This window comes from Callorhinus ursinus, unplaced genomic scaffold (genome assembly GCF_003265705.2).
Source record: "Callorhinus ursinus isolate GAN/ISIS: 27379988/994484 unplaced genomic scaffold, GSC_fseal_2.0 scaffold1, whole genome shotgun sequence".
Classification (NCBI taxonomy): domain Eukaryota; kingdom Metazoa; phylum Chordata; class Mammalia; order Carnivora; family Otariidae; genus Callorhinus; species Callorhinus ursinus.
In genome coordinates this window covers 109,980,096-110,003,519 of record NW_027397063.1, presented here as the reverse complement: position 1 = coordinate 110,003,519, position 23,424 = coordinate 109,980,096, and the positions used below count along the sequence as shown (strand labels likewise).

The following is a 23,424-nucleotide window of genomic DNA, read 5'->3' as shown; positions in this document are numbered from 1 at the left end:
AAAAGCTGCTATGAACATTGGTGTTTAAGGCTTTGTGTAAATGTATGTTTTAATTTCTCTTGGGTAATACCTATGAATGGAATGGCTGGGTTATATGGCAGAGGTGTGTTTAATTTTTTAAGAAGTATTTTGTGAGAACTTATGTAGTCAACTCCTCACATATATCTCGGCTCAGATAAGGATACAAAATCCACTGATTCCTCTAGGTAGAAAGCAGGTAGAAATCCTTATTGGCTTACTTATTTCTATATTTAATTGCTTATCACTTCCTTTGGTTTCCTAAAATGATTTCAACATCCTTCTTCTTCATCTCTCCCATCCTACCCGTACCATTTCAGTAGGTACTGAGTACTTGGGTACCTATTTTGTACCCAGTACTGCGCTAGACACTAAGGGAGCACACAGGACTTTGAGTTAATGAGGCAGCAAAATAGGGACCCCCTCCTGTTGCCGGGACAGAGCTGGAGGGACCACAGCTATAGATTATGCTACAGGCAACGTATGCCTAAACTCTTGAGGCTGCATTCCATTTACTTGACTCACATGCTAGAGGAAATGTCCCACCTTTGTTTGAGTGGGAGCTGTATTTATTTATTTATTTTTAAAGCAGGTGTGGCTGTTAAATGAAGAGGAAGTGTTATGTGAAATCCTGGGGGTGGGAGTTGGTGAGAAAACTTTCCTGTTTTAATACCAAATAGCTTTAGATCAGGGGTTCGCAGTGTGTGGTCTGGGGACTAGTAGCATCAGTTTCCCCTGAGAAAGTGCTAGAAATGTAAATCTTCGGGCCTCACTGTGGACAAACTGAATCTGAAACAATAGAGGTGGGATCTGTGTTTTAACAAGCCCTCCAGGTGATTCTGATCCATGCTCAAGTTTGAGGACCACTCTACTAAGCTCATTCCAATTGTATAGATGGTTAGCTTTAGGTTTAGAGGAGTACGTCCTGGGTAACTGTGGACAATAGGAATAACGTTGCCGCAGTGCCCATCCACCTCTCCCAGCATCTGCAATTCGTCTTCCACTCCTGGGCGGAACTCAGGCTCCTGGGCTTGGGTCCTCTCCCCTAGGAGCCGCAGCTAAAACCCGGCAAGTGGATTCAGAGTTTGCTGGCCTGGGGGCCGGTCGGGCATGCGTAGTGGCGCGAGCGCAGCAGCTAGGCGGCCGCCGAGAGGTTTCCGCAGAGGGGAGCTGGGGGTGCTTGGATCCCGAGCGAGAGCTGTGGGCTCAACGGCTACCGCAGGTACGGGGCGCGGCGGTGGGGTCCGAGAGGAAGGCTGGAACGGTAGGCAGAAAGCAAAGGTTCACTTCTTCGCCGGCGCACAGCGGCTTGAGTCGGGGGGGGGGTCTCTCCGATTTCCCTCGCTCGAGAGGCGGCTCCCTGCGCCCGGCTGTGCAGTGCGGCGCCCTCAGACCGCCGGGTGCGCACCTGCCCAGGCCCGGCAGCGTGGAGTGCGGGCAGGTGTTAAATCGTGTATTTATGCTGCTTACACAGCCTGTGAACTGAATTATGATTCCCTGCTTGAAGTTAGGCATTTTGTTAACTTTTTTATATTCCTCTGTCGCTTTTAAACTTTGGGTGGCTGCTGACGAGGCTTTCTGATCCAGCCTGTTTCACTTGAACTCTGTGAGTGGTTTTATTTGCCTTTGGTCTTTTGGTGCATAGGGTCAATAGGGCTGGAATGAAATCGCATCCGTGGTTTCTAGTTTTGGTGCCTTCCTGGAGCAGGGGGCCTCTGGATGCGGCATAAAAAATGTCAGCTTTCAGCGAATTTCAGTGCCAAATACCTTACGCATTTCAGCTACATTTTAAAGTAGAAACTTTATAAAATGTGAGATACCCCACCCCCGCCCCTTTTTCTACATTAGTATTATTTCAGGCTTAATCTGGTGCTGTTAAAAGAGAGCGGTCTTTTAGATGAGTAACAAGAATTCTCACTTTTCTGTCCTTTATTTACCCTGTCACATCTTAGGGCTCATACACAGATGTTTTACCCTGGGGCAGAGGTATTGGATACACTTGTAGGAGGCTAAGGCTGTGCTGCACAAATTTCTTGGATAACCTGTGAGTCATAAAATTTTAGGTCGGGGGAGCACACTGAACATTATTTAGGTAAAGTGTTACATTTATGATGTGGGAAGCGTATACATAGAATTAATGAGTTTAGGAAAAAGAAATTTTTAGTTCAGGAAGAGAAACCTATATGGAAAGGGAATACAGATACCTGCCTTTCCCTCCACCCTCTCCCCTTCCCATGATGAATGTTTTAATGGCAGAAATAATATACAGTTGGTTTAGTTTTGGACTGTTAGAGAGACCTTCAGGGTCAGCCAGTTCAATTGCTTCAGTTTACAAATGAGAAAACCGAGACCAGTGAGGTTAAATGACTTGCTGTGGCTGCTGGAGCCCCTCCTTGGCCAAGGTGGGCCCAGGGCCCAGGGTTTCTGATTTTAGGGCTCTTTTTACCATCCCCCTGATAATACTCTCTTCACAGTGTGGGTAGATTATTAAACTTTACTTTTCTACCTTCTTATACTGTCTGGTTTAATCAGAAAATTAATCATTCCTGTTACTAAGCTTGATTGTACCCTATAAACACCTTTCAAAAAGTGCCCTCTCACTCAAGCCCCACCTAACAATTTGCTGATTTTGAAACCGGCCTCCTTTCTTGCCTCAGGCACATTGGGCCTTTGGCTCAGAATGCCTTTTTGCCTCCTTCCCTGAAGTCCTGCCCACACTGCAAGGTCTAACTCAGGTTGATCTTTTCTTGAAGCCTTCCTTGATTACTGTGGCCAGAAAGTAGCTCTCCCTCTTCTAGACCCTATAGCATGTATTACTGTTGTCTGTGCCGCTAGCATCCCTCTCATCTTTAGTATCCCTGATTATTGTATTTTAGCACATGTCTCAACTTCCTGACCGGTTTGTAAGCTCTTAGAACTTAAAGCCTATGACTTAGACATCCCATCCAGTACTAAGTATGTTCTCAGACACTGCTTGTGGGAGGTGAAGTATGGATCATTTTGTAAAGGAATTTTTTTAAAGATTTTATTTATTTATTTTGAGATAAAGATTAGGGTGGGGGCAGAGGGGGAGGGAGAGGGAGACGATCCGACTTCACACTGAGCACAGAGTCCGATGCAGGGCTGGATCCCATGACCCTGAGATCATGACCTGAACCAAAACCAAGAGTCGGACGCTTAACTGACTGAGCCACCCAGGCGCCCTTTCTAAAGGGATTTGATGTGAATATTGTGTAATATGGGGGAGGCCACCTTAGAAGTATAGCAGGATAGTGGCCAAGTCAGACCAGCCTAATGGGGTGATTCTCACATTTTGATGAGAGCTCATGGATCTGTTTGGGGAGTGCTGGGAAAGGGGTAAAATCGTAACAGGGGAGAGTTGCCCAGGCCTGCATTTAAGCATGTGACTATTTTATTTTATTTTATTTATTTGACAGAGACACAACAAGAGAGGGAACACAAGCAGGGGGAGTGGGAGAGGGAGAAGCAGGCTTCCGGCCAAGCAGGGAGCCGGATGCGGGGCTCAATTCCAGGACCCTGGGATCATGACCTGAGCTGAAGGCACACTCTTAATGACTGAGCCACCCAGGCGCCCTAAGCATGTGACTCTTAAGTGCTTAGTGGAAAGCACAGATTTAAGAAATGATGTAAAGGAAAAGGAAAAAGCTTTGGTAAAAGACTAGATGCAGAGAAGAAAAGATGTATTAAAAATCAGTTTCAGGCTTGGTGTGTTGGTAATGGGCTTGTAATGTTTTTATCTTATAAGTACCTTTGGTTGTGACATCTTTCTCTGTTTCTTACAGTAATTGATATGGTTGTCTATTTCCCATTCTAGATGATAAGCTTTTGGGGGGGATGATCTTTAACCCCTCACAATACGAGGCATGTAGCTTTGTTGTATTAGACGCTCAATAGTTACTGCATGGATAAATAAGTGTATTTTGGCCTGGGGAAGGTGGGCATTTAGGATCTTAGAGCTATCAGGTAGTACTTTATCCAGACTATCCCCTCATTATAAGAAGAGGAACTGAGTTACGTTTAAGCTAGTGTGAACAGAAGCTCTGGCTACACCATCTCCTCACTACTAGCTCATTTCATTAACTCTAACTTTTCAAGGTTATTGGCCTCAAGATTAATTTGAGTTGGCAACAGGGCACTCCAGTTCAAGATGTTATATGGATTGAAAAGCCTCAGAGACCAATCTAATAGGAGGAACTTGGTGGCCAATGGGAGGATGTCTGTGTTATTGGAAGAGATGAGATACAAGGGATGACTGGCCATTTCCAGGTTGAATACACAGAATGAGGAGGGGTGGGCTGCAGTCCTGGGAATCTGCACGTGATGGAGTTGAGGAGGAGTCTAGAGAGGACCTGGTAGCCTATGGGGCAGAAGACATAAACGGGGGCCCAAAGTCCTTGGACTGAGAGTGTATTTGGGAGATACATTTTACACTACTGGGAGGTGGAGAGCGATGGCTGTGGGGGTAAGGTTGAGAGAGAATTATGATCAGACTCTCTACTTGGAAAAATAAGACAGAAGGCAATGCTTCTGAATCCAAAATAAGTTTGAGGTGGTTTGAAATATTTGTTTACTTGGAACAGATGTTGCAAATAGCCATTTTGCAAATCAACACAGCCTTTTCACTGAGCTGCACATAGCATTGAGGGAACTGTTGACAGCGCATCTTTTACACTGAACATTCACAGCTTCAACTGGTAATGTGCTTATTCCTTTAAAGGAGTCAAGGAGAGAGAGTGGTAGAGAGGAGAGACAGAGCTTGAGAGATGGTTTGCTGGGGGTGGGGTGGGGAAGGGTTGGCCAGGTATAGAGGGATTACCTTTTTTTTTTTTTTTGTCATGAATTGGTTGGATAGCCAAATGCAAAATCAGGTAGTATGTTGAAGTTAATGTCTCATACACTTAAAAAAATGCCCAAATATTACATTCTAGAGTTATATGTTATAGCAGTATTTTATAAAATGACTGTATTCTGAATCTTTCTCAAAATAATAACGGTAATATTAGTAACTAGTATTATAGAATGTTTTCCATGGACCAGACACTGTTCTAAACGCTTTATAAGTGATATGTCAGAGTCTTTACAAACTATTCTATGAGATTGGTGCCATTATTCCTGTTTTATGGATGAGAAAACATAGACAAAGTCACATTTCTGACGTGATACAATTGACAAGTGTTGAGCTGAGTTTTGATCCCAGGCCTGCCTGTCTTCAGTCATGGAGAGCTCAAATAACTTAATTAAATATCTTAACAAAAGGCAAAGCTTTATCTGTGGTAACTCTAATAGATGCTTAGAATGGCCACAGATTTCAGCTGGTGAAATTCTCAACATTCTATGAGCCAGACTTTAATCTGAGAAACAAAGAACAGTGGTAAATCTTTCCAGTTTTTGTTTTTATTTTAAAAATTATTCCACTTAGTCTTTATCCTTTTTTACCCTCAAAGCATCTCTGGAGGCATTCAGCAACTCTTTCTCTGCATGCACCATAAAGCTATTTCTGTTCTCCTCCTATCCTCTTTTAGGGGGTAGAGCAGGGGTAATGGAGGTGAGTTGGTTTAGTGATCCGGGAGATGCCTCTGAGTTGGGGGTTGTGAAATTCACTTTGTGTATGAGTGTAAGGACTCTCAGGTGACCATGTTTGTAAGGATTTTTTTTCCCCCTGAGGTGGCAGGATCTACTGCTGGAAGCTCCTGGAATATCTGTGGGTCTTGACCCTTATTCTGATCTCAAGTCTTTGAACTGTGATCAAAACCCCCAGGGAGAATCCAGACCTGAACACAGTCTTCTGGGATCCTCAAGATCAGTGAGTTTTGAAGTCAGTGTGGACTTGTTGCAGTTGGAGGTGGGTGTAGAGACCTCAGGGAGGGCCCCAGGTCAGAGACAAATAATTGAGAGTCAGAACTGGCAGTCCCCAGATTTGACCAGCGAGTTGCCCTTGAGAAAGTGCCTCCCATCTATCTCCTTGATGAACCTAATTACTCCCTCATGGGAGTCTCAAAATGGAATCCAGCTGAGAGCATTCTCCTCTCTGTGATGAGTCCTGTTTCCGTTTCTTGCTTCTGCTTCGCCGCCTTCTGGTTCTGTGCTTTCCCAGGGCATGTGCACTGGATATAAAAGGAAAGGTCACTAGCTTCTGGCCTCCACCCATTTCCACTCTTCTCAACATCCAGGAACTCATCATTACCATCCAGCTCTTTCCCTGAACAAATATCCAAATCCACATTTTCTTCTGGGTGATGATGAAAATCAGGGACCAAGAGAAAGAGGCCTTTATACTGCCTGTAGGTTTATAGGTTATAAAATCGCTATACAAGTTTGATTGCTGGAAATTTTGCTGACGTAAAAGATCATAAGAGGTGAGGCTGTGTCACCTTTGATCGTCTTCTTTTCCGTATTCCTGTGTCTGAAAGTACTTATTGGTTGTTTTTGGTGAGATGTGGCATGGCTTCTGTAAAAGCAAGTTGCTTTTTAGTGACACTGTGGGCACAGAAAGTGTATGTGTTAAAGTGATGATTAGGAGAGTTTCTCATTTAAAACACTTGTTTTATCAGAAAGGTTTTTTTTTTTAAGATTTTATTTATTTGAGAGAGGGAGAGACCACATGCACACAAAGGCGGCGGGGGTAGGGGAGGGAGAGGGACAAGCAGACTCAGTGTGAGCATGGAGCCCAACGTGGGGCTTGGTCTCAGGACCCTGAGATCATAGACCTGAGCTGAAACCAAGAGACGCTTAACTAACTGGGCCACCCAGGTGCCCCTTATCAGAAAGTATTTTATTTTTTAGGAGAGTGACAGGTTATTTGCTCACAAAGTCCAGTGGTGAGGGGACTTTAGACTTGATAAGAAACTTTTAAGCAATTCAGAGCTATAAAGCTACAAGCATATTTGGATGATGACTCACTGCACATAGACATGCCTCCTTCAAAAAATCCAAGCCAACCACAGAGGAGACATAAGAAACTGTCTTTTCCGACAGTAAAGTGGATGGATGTCTTTGTAAGGTGAAAGGTTTGTGGGGGACCTTCTTCATGATAAAAAGCAAAAGGTTTTTGGGGGAATGGTTGGCATTGACATTATTAAGAAACTCAAATTGTTTAAAGATCTAGGAAATAACACATTTTTTTTTAAACTTAAATGATGAAGTCCCCTTCAATTTTTTAAACTTAAGAAATGATGAAGTCCCCTTCAAAACGTAAGAAATGATGAAGAACCAAGAAACAAGATTTTAGCAGTGCTGTCAAAATAGAATTTGGATTGAATTTGAAACATTGGTAATTGCTTGGAAGAGGATCAGTCATGGTAATTAAGCCTTGGACCAAGGTCTACTTGTCTAAACCTTCTTCCCTACAATGAATTCCCATGGGGGGCCCTCTGCACCCTGAATAAAAGAGTAAACCTACCCCACAGATCACAACTGTAAAATCCAAAGTGATGCATGACAATCTGTGACCTAAAACTGATGTTGATCAAACAATTTGAATGCCTTAGATAGAAAGTACCGGCTGCATTCCCACATCGTTCCCATAGCTGGTGCTCAGAATCTAGATTAAATTGTTGAAATAAAAGAAAAGCAGGTTCAGAACCGACTCACTTACAGTGAACGATCAAAGGCACAAGTAGAGTTTTTGTTTCATTTCACTTTGTCATCTTAAATGCCATCCTTTGTAGCTATATTGGTTTCTTTTTTTTTTTGTCCTTGATGAAATATATTCAAAGGGTACTGTTTATATATAAAAATCAATGCAGACTAGAATTTTGAGGTTTGATAAATGAGTCTCTGCTTAGGTTTTAATGCAATTTATCAATAATTTGGTGGGAATACAGTACCAAGTTAGCACATAATTGAACCTTTAGCTCAGTATCAAGTTAGTATTTATAACCTTTAGGAACAAACCCAAATTTCTCAGACTCCTGAATTCTTTCTTCTACAGGCTCTCTCAGCATTTTGTCCTGATGAAGTCTCTCTTTTCCCTCCTTCCTTCTCAGCTTTCAGGTTCACTGGGACACTCTTTTGGTCCAGATGGTGTTTTCAGGAGTGGCCCGGTTCTTGCAGAGTTTAAGTGTTATCAGGTCAGTGTTAATGGCTGACACTGTGTTCACGGTACCAGCCGTGAAACACAGCTACATAAATTCAATGGTGTTTTTTAGCAAAGTTGTCATGCGAGTGAATTAATTTTGGAAAAACAACAATAATAGCAATTTGCTTTATCCCTTTTCTTATCCTTAAAGAGCCCAAGTTAAACTCAAGATCACCGTCAATGGATAAAAGGTAACTTGAGAATCTCTGAGTAGTGATCAATCAAAATGAGCTGGGTAACTTCAAGTTTAGATACCTGAAATCAGTTGGCCTATGATCAGGAGCATGGATGGGAAGTCAAAGTCTGACCCCATGAGAAGGGAGGCCTTCTCTTCAGCTGCATGTTTAATGATCAAACAAGACAGTGAATGTGAAAACAATTAGTAAACTATAAGGTAAGGAGTAAGCTATTTATTGGTAGTTACAATAATTTTCTGACCTTGCTGCCTTTCACTGATAAGTAGCCAAGACTTTGAGAATAACTTGCCTGCTTGAGGTTACCTAGTTGGAAGGCACAGGGATGGAACTCACACCTATATCTTCTAATTTCAGCATTTGACAAAATGTCAGGGCTCAGCATTGGGACCATAGTCATAACCAAGACAGATACAGGGTCCCTGTCCTCTTGGAGCTTCAGTATAGCTCCAAATCCAGTGCTTATCCAGTCAATCCATATTCTTTTACTGATCAGAGGGAATAATTTCAAATTTATATTTGGCTTTTATAAGATCCTAAGTATGTTTGTAGCTAAGCCTTGACTATGGAGCTCTTTAAGGGATTTCTCTGTTGCCAGAGGTGCCTTCAACAACTGCCCCCTAAACTGCAGATCTCACTTGATATTCATTAATCTCCATTAGGGCGAGAGGGGTTGGATGCCTCTCAGCAGTCTTCTCATTGTCAATCAGAGGCTTGTTGCAGAAGAATACTTTTCTTTCCTCAGCACAACTCAAAGGGCTGCAATTGAATAAAGGGAGGTGAGTTGGGGGTAGGGCTGTGAGTGAGACATGTCCCTAAGTTCATGCATTTCAGTCAGATGGAGGAGGCAGACACATGAACAGCCCGGGACAAGAGTAAGCACCAGGAGAGAGGGCAGAATGAAGCTTTGGGGGAGCCCAAGTCGAGAGCGGTTAATTCTGTTCAGCGGGTTGAGGAAAGTGTCAAGACTTTTGAGCTGAGCCTTGAAAACACAAGTTCAACCTACAGAGAATAGATGGAGTAAAAAGCATTCCTTGGAGAAGGGAGAGTAGGAGGAGCAAAAGCATGGTTACTAGAAAGAGCTGGCCTGTTCAGGAAGCTGCAGGTACTTAAATGTGTTCTAAAACATAAGCATGCGTACAAGTCACCTGGAGAGCTTGGTGAAAAATGGATTGCTAGGTCCCAACTCCAGACTTTCTCATTCTTTTAAGTCTGGGATGGGGCTGGAGAGTTTCATTTTAGCAGGTTCCCAGGTGAGGCCGAGGCTGCCGATCTGGGAACCACACTTTGAGAAACAGTGGGCTAGAATAAAGGGCGTTGTATGACAGATGAGCTAGGAAGAAATGGTTTTCTTTTGAAACTATACTACCTTCACAAAATTGATGTTTCAGATTTGTTGTTGTTGTTGTTGTTTTTTAAGCTTATTTTCTAGGTAATCTCTACACCCAGCAGAGGGCTTGAACTCATGACCCCAAGATCAAGAGTCACCTGCTCTACTAAGCCAGCCAGGCACCCCATTGTTTTGTTTTTTAATTAGTCTCATTTACCAAGTGGTTGCTGCCTTGAGCCCCTCGCTGTTCCCTGGAAGTTCCTTATCTGTTCTGTGCCCCACCCCCCCTTGTTCTAAGAAATCAGTCCTTTTCTTATATTACATACTTTTAAATAAATAACTGCTGTTTAGTCAGTATGGCCCTTCCACCCGTGGAAAGCTGAACAGCCAGCATCAGGTAGATGATGTCAGGAGTCGACCCCAAACCAAGTATGAATGACTAGTACATTCACAGGGTATATACTTGGATTTTATTTTTGTTAATCTGGGTATAATGTTAAACTTTATTCAACAAGTATTTTTGGAATAGTTTGTAAGCTCTGAGCTAAGAGGTAGAATGTACACAATGGCAGAAAGTTCCTTCCCTGCCCTCAGAAAACGTGTAGTTTTATGGGAGGGTTAAGATGCATGAATTCATAGCTCCAGTATAGGGCAGTTGGTGCCACGTGCTGTAGGAATGATAGAAACCAAGGGTGAGGGGGCTGAGGTGGAGGAAGACTCACTTTCCATTGTAACAATTAGGGCAGGCAAGGACAGAGTTGAGGGAATGATGATTAATGCTGTCTTCTGATGTTTCATGCATCTTTGTAAGCCATCTGAAATAAGGGAGCATTTGTCTACATAAAGCAAATAATGGAGGAGGGACATTTGAAGGAGGTAGGCATTGAAGGATGGCAGGTGCTCACCAGTCAGTTGGGAGAGGAAGAGGGAGAGGTGTTCCAGACAATGGGGGCGATTGAACCTCAGAATGGAGTTGTGGCCGGGCAGTGCAGGTGCAGCTAGGGGTAAATACACTGTTTCATTTTGGGGGAAGTGCAGGGAGATAAGACTGGACAGGCATTTAGGGAAGGTTGTGGAGCATTTGAGTATGAGTTTGTGGGATTTGGGCTTTATTCTGTAGGCAGTGTTGAGTCATAGGCTTATCTTGGCTTACCCTGTCAGTTCCCTCCTAACCCCCAAACACATCAGAAAAGGAGGAACCCTATTTCTTACAGTGCATTTATTTATAGTTCATACTCTCTCGGATAAACACCTAAAAATGCTTTTCCTTGGCTGATTTTAATATGTGTATTTCAGTCATCCTTTGGATTTGCAAAAATCAATCTATCTTTAAAGGCTTCTGTGTCTTTCAAAAATATGTAAAATGTAAAAGGACAACTAGTTTCAGTTTCTGAGAGACAAATGACAAAAATGAGACAAAAATAAATTACTAGGTCTAGTGATTATATTACTTGTTCTGGATTGTTCTGGGAAGACAAGGGAATTCAAAAATTAAGGCTAAGGATATAAATATGGTGTCTTAAGCAGATGCTTTCAGGCTGACTCCCAAGTGCTGAAAGATTCCAAAGGTAAGGGTGAATGACAATGTGGTGTCTCTTCAGAATTGCTTCAGCGATAAATGGGGTGATGTCTACTGGTTTAGTGCTGATTTAGAAGAGCTGGGGATTAAAAGGCACTAAGGCCAAGTGGTCCCTTTTATTCATCTTTTTGGGGGATGGCTACAAATGGGGAAGACATTTGTGTCTCATTGGAGATTTTAAGAATCTTCTGTGTATATCCCCTACAAAGTATCCTGTGCTGAGAACTACAGTGTGGTGAGAAAAGCAAAAAACAGTGGATTTGTAAGTAGAAGTTGGCACCCTGGTGCTACCACTTGCTAGCTGACTGATAAAAGAGGCAGCTTAGTGAGTTAAGTGGAACAGAGCTGACTGACTCCCATTTGCCCACAATCCACAGCTAAGAGGTTCAGTGGGTGGGAAAGTCATGCAGCCTATCTGAGCCTTGGTGGTGGTGGTTTGTATTTTGTTGTGATTGTTCTACTTTTGTTGTGGATTAAATAAGATTTTTATCTTAGTTAAATTGAAAGGTACCATACACATCTTAGATTAAAATCTCCTTTTTTTTTTTTTTTAAGATTTTCTTTATTTATTTGACAGAGAGAGACACACAGCAAGAGAGGAAACACAAGGAGGGGGAGTGGGAGAGGGAGAAGCAGGCTTCCCGCGGAGCAGGGAGCCTGATGTGGGGCTCAATCCCATGACCTGAGCCGAAGGCAGATGCTTAACGACTGAGCCACCCAGTGCCCCTAGATTAAAAGTTTTCTAATAGGGATGCCTGGCTGGCTCAGTCAAAAGAGCATGGGACACTTGATCTCCGGGTCTTGAGTTTGAGCCCCATGTTAGGTATAGAGATTACTTAAAGGAATAAATGAATAAAAACTTAAAAAAGAATGTAACTTTTTTAAAAAATAAAATTTAATAACACTAAAATTTATTTGAAGTTCTTGGGGCCACAGATGTGGATGGCCATGTGGAGTATGAGCTGTTGCTGCTTCTTCCTCCCCTTCCTTGCCCCCGCCCAGGTGAGAACTTCTTGAGGGCAAGACTGTATCTTTCCAACTTTGTATCCCCATTGCCTGATGCATAGTAGGAATTTGATAAGTTGTTGAATGAATATATAGAAAGGAATTAATGAATGGATGAATCTATACCCACCCCCACCCTGTCACATACCTAATACTTTCTAGCTTCTACTTGCTTGTAGAGACTTAAGATCTGTGGTGCCTTATTTTACTTACATACTTGTTTGTTTGTTTATTAAGTTCTGCACCCATTGTAGGGCTCAAACTCACGACCCCAAGATCTAGAGTCGCATGCTCTACCGACTGATCAGGCCAGGCGCCCCCTGGTGCCTTATTTTTTTTTTCAGACTGCTAACCCCCTGTCTGTTTTACTGACAGTAAATCTTGAGAGAGGACCCAGCCTTATCCAGGAGACACAGCTGCATAGCTTGAGTTCAAAGTATAAGCATCTTTGTAGATTCACTCTCTCTCTCAAATAAATTCATTCTTTCTCTCTCAAATAAATAAGTAAAATCTTTAAAAAAAAAAAGAAACTGATGAATCACAGACCTTTATCCCTGAAATAAATAATACATTATATGTTAATTAATTGAATTTAAATTTAAAAAAATAAATTGAGGTTATATTCCTCTTAAAGTATTTTATATTGTTTTTTCCCCCTTTAATATTTTTTTATTATGTTAATCACCATACATCACTAGTTTTTTTTTATAGATTTTTTATTTACTTATTAGAGAATGAGAGATGGAGAGCACGAGAGGGAAGAGGGTCAGGGAGAAGCAGACTCCCTGCTGAGCAGGGAGCCCGATGTGGGACTCCATCCCGGGACTCCAGGATCATGACCTGAGCCGAAGGCAGTCGCTTAACCAACTGAGCCACCCAGGCACCCACATCATTAGTTTTTTTTTTTTTTTTTTGTGGGTTTAGACTCATTTTTTGAACTTTTATTTATTTATTTTTTATTTTATAGTTTTTATTAGCATTTTTATTTTTATTTTTTAATAATTTTTATTGTTATGTTAATCACCATACATTACATCATTAGTTTTTGATGTAGTGTTCCATGATTCATTGTTTGCATATAACACCCAGTGCTCCATTCAGTACGCGCCCTCTTTAATACCCACCACCAGGTTAACCCATTCCCCCACACCCTCCCCTCTAGAACCCTGTTTGTTTCTCAGAGTCCATAGTCTCTCATGGTTCGTCTCCCCCTCCAATTTCCCCCCCTTCATTTTTCCCTTCTTACTATCTTCTTCTTTTTTTTAACATATAATGTATTATTGGTTTCAGAGGTACAGGTCTGTGATTCAGCAGTCTTACACAATTCACAGCGCTCACCATAGCACATACCCTCCCCAGTGTCTATCACCCAGCCACCCCATCCCTCCCACCCCCACCACTCCAGCAACCCTCTGCTTCCTGGGATTAAGAATTCCTCATATCAGTGAGATCATATGATACATGTCTTTCTCTGATTGACTTTTTTGCTCTGCATAATACCCTCCAGTTCCATCCACGTCATTGCAAATGGCAAGGTTTCATTCCTTTTGATGGCTGCATAATATTCCATTGTATGTATGTATGTATGTATGTATATACATATATGCACACACACACCACATCTTTATCCATTCATCTGTTGATGGACATCTAGACTCTTAGGATAGTTTGGCTATTGTGAACATTGCTGCTATAAACATTGGGGTGCACGTACCCCTTCGGATCACTACATTTGTATCTTTGGGGTAGATACCCAGTAGTGCAATTGCTGGGTTGTATGGTAGCTTTATTTTCAACTTTTTGAGGAACATCCATACTGTTTTTTAGAGTGGAGTATTTTATATTTTAAGAAGAATCCGATTAGGAGTAGGAGAGTAGCCTATAGAGATGCTCGGAGAAATGTATATTAATACACTGATCTGCTAGAGGCTTGGATACCTGTTTTTCCTGCAGTTAAATGAAACAAAAACCAAAAGTAATTTTATTCTGCCTTAGGTTTCACGGCTTGTTTAATGTTAGCAGTACAGTTGACCCTTGAACATCGTGGAGGTTAGGGGTGCTTACCTCCCCCCATTCACCCCTGCAGTGAAAAATCCACATATAGCTTCTGAATCCCCCAAAACTTTACTTCTGATAGCCTACTGTTGACCAGAAACCTTACTGATAACATAAAAGCCTTACTGATAGCACGAGCAGTCAATGAACACATATTGTGGAGGTTATATGTATTATATATATTATATAAAATATATATATTATGTAAAATAAGCTAGAGAAAATGTTATTAAGAAAGTTATAAGGAAGAGAAAATATATTTACAGTACTGTACTGTATTGAAAAAACATCTACATATAACTGGACCCACGCCGTTCAAATCTGTGTTGTTCAAGGGTCAACTGTTATTCAGTTCTTGATTCATGAAATTAGGCTGGATTAATATGGGCAAAAATTCATCTTTTTCAATTTGAACAAAGTAGTTTCATTTTAAAAATTATTGTATTTCCTGTTAACATACATCTGGAATGTATAGGATAAAAAAATTCACCTTGCTAAATTTTTACTGAGTTATATTCTACCTATGTGATATGTGTTGTGCTATGGGAGACTAAGCGTTAACTGAAGTTTTCTGCAAGGTTAGTATTAAATTTCTCATAGAATTAGGACAATAAATAATGGAAGAACTACTACATCTTATTTGTTGCTCAGTTGATGCGCATTTGAGTTGTTACCACTTTTTGGCTATTATGAATCTGCTGCTGTGAACAAGTTTTTTGGGGGGTGGCATGTGTTTTTCATTTCTCAGGCCTATACCTAGAAGTGGAATTGCTGGATCATATGGTAACTTGTTTAACATTTTGAGGAATTGCCAGACTGTTTTCCAATATGACTGCACCATTTTATTTTATTATTTTGTGACTGTAGCATTTTACATTCCCACCAGCAATGTATGAAGGTTCCAGTTTCTCCACATCCTAAATTGCTATTTAGCTTTTTGATTATGGCCCTCTTGGTATGAAAGTGGTATCTCGTTGTGGTAACATTTTTTTTTTTTTATTAATAAACTCTATTTTTTAGTACAGTTTTAGATTTACAGAGAAATTTTTTTTTTAATTTTATTTATTTATTTGACAGAGACACAGCAAGAGAGGGAACACAAGCAGGGGAAGTGGGAGCGGGAGAAGCAGGCTTCCTGCCTAGCAGGGAGCCCGATGTGGGGCTCGATTCCAGGACCCTGGGATCATGACCTGAGCCGAAGGCAGACGCTTAACGACTGAGCCACCCAGATGCCCCTAGATTTATAGAGAAATTAAATAGGTAGTACAGAGAGTTCCCATGTGCCTCCACACTGACACACACTAATAGTTTACCCTATTAACATCTTACATTAGTGTGGTACATTTGTTATAATTAAGTTTGTTCCTATTTCCTTAGTTTTTATAGAAAGTCGTATTTCTGTTCCAGGATCCCATCGAGATACCAAACATTACATTTAGCTGACATTTCTCAGGCTTCTCTTGGCTGTGATAGTTTCTCTGCCTTTCCTTATTTTTTGATGACCTTCAGAGTTTTGAGTAGTAGTCAGGTACACTGTAGGATGCCCCTCTGTTGGAATTTGTCTGATTTTTCTTTTTTGTGATTAGGTTGCATTGACATTGGTTTTTAGTATAAAAAATATTACATGAGCTCAGTTTACTTGGAGTATAGAAATACATGATCAGAACTGGAAATCCACAAAAATATGGTTAATAGGAAATTCCTAGGAATTAAAAAAAATTCAGTTTCCTCTGGAGAATGAACAGACCTTTAACTCAAGATATATTTTTTTTAGCAAGGACTTGATCACATTGGAAGACGATCAGATAAAGTAGGAGAATTTATTATTGTGACTGTCATTAGGGAGCATCTAATCTAAGGGTAGAGCCACAGACATATTTTTGACTGCTTTAAATGTACCCAAGAATGATGTTTTGCTTGTAATAAAACATAAAATTAACAGAAATTCAGATTGCCTTTAAGAATCCCATGGTTCTGAGGCACCAAGGGTACAACATATGGTCAGTATTTTGACCACCATCAATTCCAGGAATCCTGACAGATGCCTTGTGAAGGGGGCAGGCGCCTGGGGCTCGGTGACACTGTGTCTTGTGGCCAGGCTTACGCAGCTGTCAGTAGTTGTTGAGCTGAGATCTGAATCCAGGGCTGGGGAGTTTATACCTTACTGTTGTCCAGGCCAGGCTCCAGAGTTTCCGGAGGTTTGAAATCAGTAATGTTTTGAAGGGCATAGGCTTGAGTCCTTATCATACTGGATATTTTTACTGCCAGCTGGAGGAGATAGCATCTCTCTCTGTTCAAGGCCCCACTGAAACCAGTCTGTCCAATTCACAGCATACCTGTGGGCTGCTGACAAAGGAGAGCCAGCTTGACCCAGGTCACTATGTCCTCTTGTCTTCCTGGGGCCTGCTAACTCCCCTACCACATGTGTCTCCTGAAATGAAGCCTGAGGGTTATAAAACAGGAAAGCAGCCATGTAGGAGAACAACATATTCAGCTAAGCTTTATCAGTGGTTACATTGCCTAATGTCCATTGCTCATGGTATGTCTCAGTAAGATCTTGAGTTTGTTAATAAGTGAGTAGCATAGAGGATTTGGTCTTAAATACTTACCTTTGAAAAAGAGTATGTATGGTAATAACCTGTGAATGCACATGAAATGAAATAAAGTAACAGAAGATCTGAGGAAGGTTTGGAAAATTTCCCTACTTGATTCAGCTAATCCTTGTAAATGGCTCAAGTTGGTTGATCATGGACTGATACAAGGTTTCTTTATGGTCATACTTTCTGCATGAGTTAGGGTAGGCTATCAATTTCTTTTTTTTTTTTTTTTAAGATTTTATTAATTTATTCATGAGAGAGAGAGGCAGAGGGAGAAGCAGGCTTCCTGCTGAGCAGGGAGCCTGATGCGGAACTGGATCCCAGGACCCTGGGATCATGACCTGAGGCGAAGGCAGACACTTAACCATCTGAGCCACCCAGGCACCCTCGCCATCGATTTCTTGTTCACATAAATGTCACTGTGCATTGGCTGTTCTTCAGAGCAGCTGTTCTATATGCCATGACTCAGAGATCCCGGTTGCTGTGATTTTGATTTTGCTGTTTTAACATGGGACTTCCAGATTATCTTAGCAGGGGAAGAGGAGCTAGAGGATCACATACTAGCTCTGAATTGCTTTGGCTTAGTGTGACACATATTACTTCTACTCAAGCCCATTGATTAGAACTAATCACATGATCCTGCTGGAAGGGAGGGGAAGCACATGGCTATTCATTGAACAGTAAATGTCTTTGCCTCACCTTCTTGACAGCAAGAGAAGTAGTTGGTTTGCCAAAACAACAACAACAAACCCCTAACCTAAATCCAAATCATCCACCCCAAAAACTCCAGTAAAGAGAGAAAAATATACTGAAACATTTATTGATAATTACTTGATACTAAATTCCAAATGAGCTTTGCCGTAAACTAATAAATTTACAATAATTTAGGTATGGCTGATTCAGCAACTTGATATACATTTGTGGATATCAAGACTGCATCTTCTAAGGGAATAAAGACAAACTTATAAGAAAAAAGTTACCTTTTTGCATTATAATTCTTCAGGTGATGATGATTAAAGCTTATATTTATTGTGGTATTCTTTTTTATTTTTTAAAGGTTTATTTACTTATTTTAGAGAGAGAGAGAACACAGCGGGGAGGGGCAGAGGGAGAGGGAGAGAATCTTAAGCAGACTCTGCACTGAGCCTGGAGCACAATGTGGGGCTCTATCCCATGACCCTGAGAGCATGACCTGAACCAAAACTAAGAGTTGGACAGTCAACCAACTGAGCCACCCAGGCGCCCCTAAAGTAGTTAAACTGTTTTTTGCTTAAAGTTGTTACAGTGTAAGAAAATAGAAGTGGTGACTAAAATTAAAAAATTATTTTTCTTAAGCAAAAAGGAAACATTAAGAAGCAAGTATTCTAATAGTTTTCACTGATGTAATTTTAACTTGTTTCTGTCTGTGAGCAGAGATAATCAACTCAGACTCTAATTTGGCATAAACAGTGAGCTGAGATCTTCCTCCTTTCTGAACTAACTGAATCATCACTGAGAATCAGGGTAAGGCCAGATTTACAGTAGAGTTTCATCATGTCCAGCTCAAAAATCATAGATACTTTATATTTGTATATAAAGCTTTCAAAATACTCCCCTGCATGTGACACATTATGTGGAAGGACTCTGTAATATATTCCCAAGGGATCTCATTAGTCATCACAGTGGGCTGGCCATTCCACTATAGATTTAGCCTTAGCCCTCCCTGCATTGTTCCTTCATCTGGACCAGTGGAAAGGTTAGGTCCCAAAGCAAAAACAACCTGTGAAAGATTCTTGGGCTATTGAAAATTTCTGATTCACTTTGGGATCTGTTTTATGTTGAACCAGGAGGAAAAGGACTATGGAATCCATTCTTGTCCTGGAAAGTCTTAAGGAGAGAAGTTGTAACACATTTTATTTTCCCACTTAAATGCTGGCCTTGGAAGGAGAGAAATGAGAAAGAGAAGGAAGGATTTTAAAAATCAAGTATTCATGGGGCACCTGGGTGGCTCAGGTGGTTAAGCCTCTGCCTTCAACTCAGGTCATGATCCCAGGGTCCTGGGATCGAGTCCCACATTGGGCTCCTTGCTTGGCGGGAGGCCTGCTTCTCCCTCTGCCTGCCGCTCCCCCTGCTTGTGCTCGATCTCTCTCTGACAAACAAATAAAATCTTAAAAAAAGAAATATTCACCTTGACACCAACTCACTGATCTAATCTTATGGGCAAAGACCAGGAATTCAAAAGTACCCAAACTTGGGTCACTCTAGGGCAGGTGTCTGGCTGTGACACTGCAGTCATTTGATGGTGGCTTAGCAGGACTTTCAACCAGTTCATTGTACATGCAAATAACAGATAATTCAAGACAAGAAAAGGTCTTTGTACACTTTTATTGCACCATGATAATTTCCTAAGTAGGTAATAATTCTTTCTCAGTGGTCTAGTTTCTTTCTTTTTTGGGGGGAGGGTGTAGCTTATTTCCAAATGAAAAGGGCTGCCAGGTGATGGTCTTTACAAAAACAATAAACTTTTATTTGCTTTATGTATAATCTAAAATTAAGTGTGCCATAAATTTCTATATTTGGTCACTTCTGATTATGGAATTTCTGTCCTGTAACAACACAGGATATGGCTATCTTTTCTTTCTTGAGTCCTGATCTTTTAGGGAACTAGAGATGTTGAAAAGGGGATTGCCTTTTTATTTCGAGTCCCTTTACTGTCTTTCTCCTCACCTTCCACAAGTCTGGGCCCCTTTGGGATAAAGTGTCCATTTGTTTATGATTCCTACATTATGGCTTCAGGACTGAGAATGGAAGCAAGTACCATCTGAAAAGGAAACAAAATACATGTGTTTCTGTCTCAGCAGCACAGCATTAATAACTTGAGTTCAAGGGTAGCTCGGGAAATTAACAATGGCAGTAGTAGAGCTCATGCTTTACCACTGTTCATTTACATATGCTCTATGGGAAATGAGAGTAGCCAGGGATCATAGGACTGTGGCAAACTGTTTACACCTATGGAAAGGGCACAGCTGTCACTGGCCTAGCCCAGTGCTACCATGTAGAAATGTGGGCTCAGGATGGCTAGACCTCCTGATTTTATTTTATTTTTTTAAAACCGTAAATAAAATGAAAAGAGTATTTATATTGATTATCTGAATATTGTATATAGCATGAGCTGAAAAATTGTTCTCAATATAGATAATAGAAAGGTGATTGATTTTTTTTTTTTCAACTGCATTTGTCTCTAATATTGTGTCACTGGTATTCTGATGAAATATTGTGTTCAAAATATATGACCTTTTTTTCATAAAATGTTCTAGTATTTTCTTAAAGTTACATTCTATATTTAATACATTTGAAATTGTTAATTCCTTCCATTTGCTTGTCTGAAAACAAATTATGCTAAATGAAAGATATTCTCAATTCTAAAAAAAAAAAAGATTTTATCTATTTATTTGACAGAGCAAGAGAGAGAACGAGAGAAAGCACAAGCAGGGGGAGTGGCAGAGGGAGAGGGAGAAGCAGTCTCCCCGCTGAGCAAGGAGCCGGATGCAGGACTTGATCCCAGGACCCTGGGATCATGGCCTGAGCCAAAGCCAGATGCTTAACTGATTGAGCCACCCAGGGGCTCCTAGACCTCCTGATTTTAAAAGAGAAAATAGAAATCTGAATTTTATGTTAATCTCCTAATTGTATACGTTCACTCCAAAATTTAAAAGATACTTAATGAGCCACAGAAGACATGTGTCCAGGCAGGATGTGGCCCCTGGGTGCCATTTTGTCTGTTGGTAGCCAGGAGAGCCTCTTAGGGTGGTGAAGAAGTTACAAAAGCCCTGAGACGGGTGCCCCAGGAGTAGGGAGGTTATGACCTGTAAGACCTGGCATGAGTTTCACTGTTTTCTCTCTTTTTCTGTTTGCTGAGAGATTGCATTTTAATTTTCTGCTCTTCTGTTCTTAAGGAAAACAGACTTCCCTCCTGAAGAAAGAGTGCCTGGGGATGTTGAACCCTGTTAAAGGCTCCAGGAGCTCAGTGAGGCTGAGCAGAGATGGGGCAAAACTGTTTACACATTAGGGTTTGAAGCCAGGGTGTCACTTGAGAGCTAAGACTCAGAAGTATCTGCAGGATGGTCAGGACACAACATAGAAGCAGAGCTGCCAGACCCAAGGATGGAAAATGGGTGGAAAGGGTAGTCAAGAAGTGTCTTAGTGGGCTTTGCTTAGCTGTGGATGGGGAGGGAGCTGTTGAGCCAGCCAACCTGGTCTGGACAGTTATTGGTGATCAACCCAGAGAAGTAATCTAGGCTGAATTTCCTGAAGGCTCAATATCTTCTCTCCATTTATACCCCTTTGGTGATTCCTACATATTCTTCAAGAGCAGGAACATTATTCAGTATGCATCTGGCTTCAGCATTATGACTTAGACAAGACAAGCCACTCTGCTTCCAGAATGAGGGTACAGACTTTGGAATACCTAGTCATTCCCACGATCATATGCCGGATGCTCTTGGATTTAGGGGGCTGATAATTTATACTATTCTCTTTATTCTCTGAACTGATTGAGAAATAGAGGCCTCTCAGAGTTCAAAATACCAACTTTATTCCCAGTGGAACTGGACCATGATTACAGCCTGTGGCCAGATGGTCTTCATATCTTTTCTCCCCAAATTTTAACTTCTGTTCACTCCATTCCAGGCAGACTTGCTGAACAGTTGCTTTTGGGTTGGAAGGGAGAGTTTGTGTCCTGAGGACAAGCTACTGCTAAAGAGGAATAGGGCAAGTCACGTAAGGATAATGACATAGAACACTTTAGCCCCATTCAGTGTAGCAGTGGGTTCTCAAAGTGTGGTCCTCACACAAGCAGCATCAACATTACCTCGAAACTTGTTAGAAATGTAGATCGGTGGTCTCTAACCCAGATGAACCAAAGCAGAGACTCCGGGGTGTGGAGCTCAAAAGTCTTACGATTCTGTTGCAGTTAAAGTTTGAGAATCATTGCAGTAGAGGAGTAAGTTTCAGTGGGCCCAGGACACCGTCTCACCAGTAAGATGAATCAGTGCCCCTCCCTTGGGGAGGGTGAGAAATGAATGTAGAGAAGAGGGCAAGAGTGCTGCTTTTACAATAAGCTCTCGCGGAAACGTAAGATAGGAGAATGGATTTCCCCTAACTGACAATCTCACCCTCTCTAGAGGACTGTAGTCTGAGAAGGACCAGCGGATGCAACCATGAAGACTTTCTTTAACTGCCTCTTTTCTCATCTGTTAACGTTGCCTACCTTTTCTCTAAAGGATAAAGGAGAGGCAAAGGAATGAATACAAGCAGGGAGAGGGAGAATACTAAGATATGATAGGAAGAAAATAATGGAATAGGTATTGTATTCCTTCCAATATCATTCTTTATAACTACTCTTCATATATTTGTACTTTATTAAGTTTTTAGTCTCTGATTAATTTTTCTAGTTGTGACCCCAACTATACAGGCCATTTGACTGTGATAGTGTTATTTGTCATTGAGTCCATGCTAAATGACGCTGGGCTCTTTGCTTCCTGTTTGTGTCTATTCTGTTTCATGTTACTGAATTGTGTATTGATTATGTATGTTCTTCATATTCACTTGGACGTTGAGACTGTTTATATTGCTTTTGTGACTTTTTTAAAATATTTATTTATTTGAGAGAGAGAATGAGAGAGAAAGCACATGAGATGGGGGGAGGGTCAGAGGGAGAAGCAGACCCCCTGCTGAGCAGGGAGCCCGATGCGGGACTCGATCCCGGGACTCCAGGATCATGACCTGAGCCGAAGGCAGTCGCTTAGCCAACTGAGCCACCCAGGCGCCCTGCTTTTGTGACCTTGAGCAGGTTGTTCAGATTTACTTTCAGAGTCTTCAAATCAGAACAGAGGTCTGGTTAGCCATTAAAATACTCAGTGATAGCAATCCATATAGTTGGTGTTTTATATTCTAAGGTGAAAAAAGATAAATTTCCTAACTGCTTGTGCTTGGGAAAGATTGTTTTTTGTTTTTTTTTTTTTTTGCTTGCACCAACCTTTTTAGAGGTTTGAAATAAAATTATACCTCATTGGGTATATACAGCCTCAAAGAGATATGGATATTATGGTTCCTTTTATTTATTTATCCCCGCCCAGCCCCACAATATAGCCTGTTGTAAACATACTCAATTCCATGCAGTCCAGAGTGGAAGCTTACTTCCACTAAATAATTAATCTTTCCAATTACTGTTACAGGTATGAAAAATGCTAAAGAATTCAAACTACCTGTTTGTAAGTATTTTGCTTAGACTTCATCTAAAAATGGAATTAATAGTGCTATTAATAATCACAGCAACTGAATAGTTACTGTGTTTCAAGAACTTTTAAGTTTGGGTGACAACTATATGGGTAGGTAGGACATGTCATTCCCTTTATACAGATGAGGAAACAGGTTCAGGGACCTTAAATGACTTGTCCAGTTAATAAGAGCAGAGCAGAAGCAAATCTAAGTCTGGTTATACCAAGCTGTGTATCTCTTAACCACCGAGTTTACTAGATGGGCTAGCTCCTGGGCTAACTCCTGACAAG

The 23,424-nt window shown here is 41.2% G+C and overlaps 1 protein-coding gene across 2 annotated transcripts in view; it reads left to right on the top strand.

Annotated features, from left to right (window-relative positions):
* Positions 1 to 1,117: 1,117 nt before the first annotated feature.
* Positions 1,118 to 23,424, top strand: part of PLS1 (plastin 1) — a 96,838-nt gene continuing 74,531 nt past the window's right edge. The window contains exons 1-3 of one of the 2 annotated variants that reach the window (XM_073899054.1): positions 1,161 to 1,240; positions 8,025 to 8,108; positions 8,270 to 8,307. In XM_073899054.1, the coding sequence (XP_073755155.1) occupies positions 8,297 to 8,307 (11 nt within the window). In that variant the 5' untranslated portion in view covers positions 1,161 to 1,240; positions 8,025 to 8,108; positions 8,270 to 8,296. Of the gene's footprint in view, positions 1,241 to 8,024; positions 8,109 to 8,269; positions 8,308 to 23,424 lie in introns of both variants that reach the window. The other variant, XM_025881157.2, reaches the window with a different exon arrangement.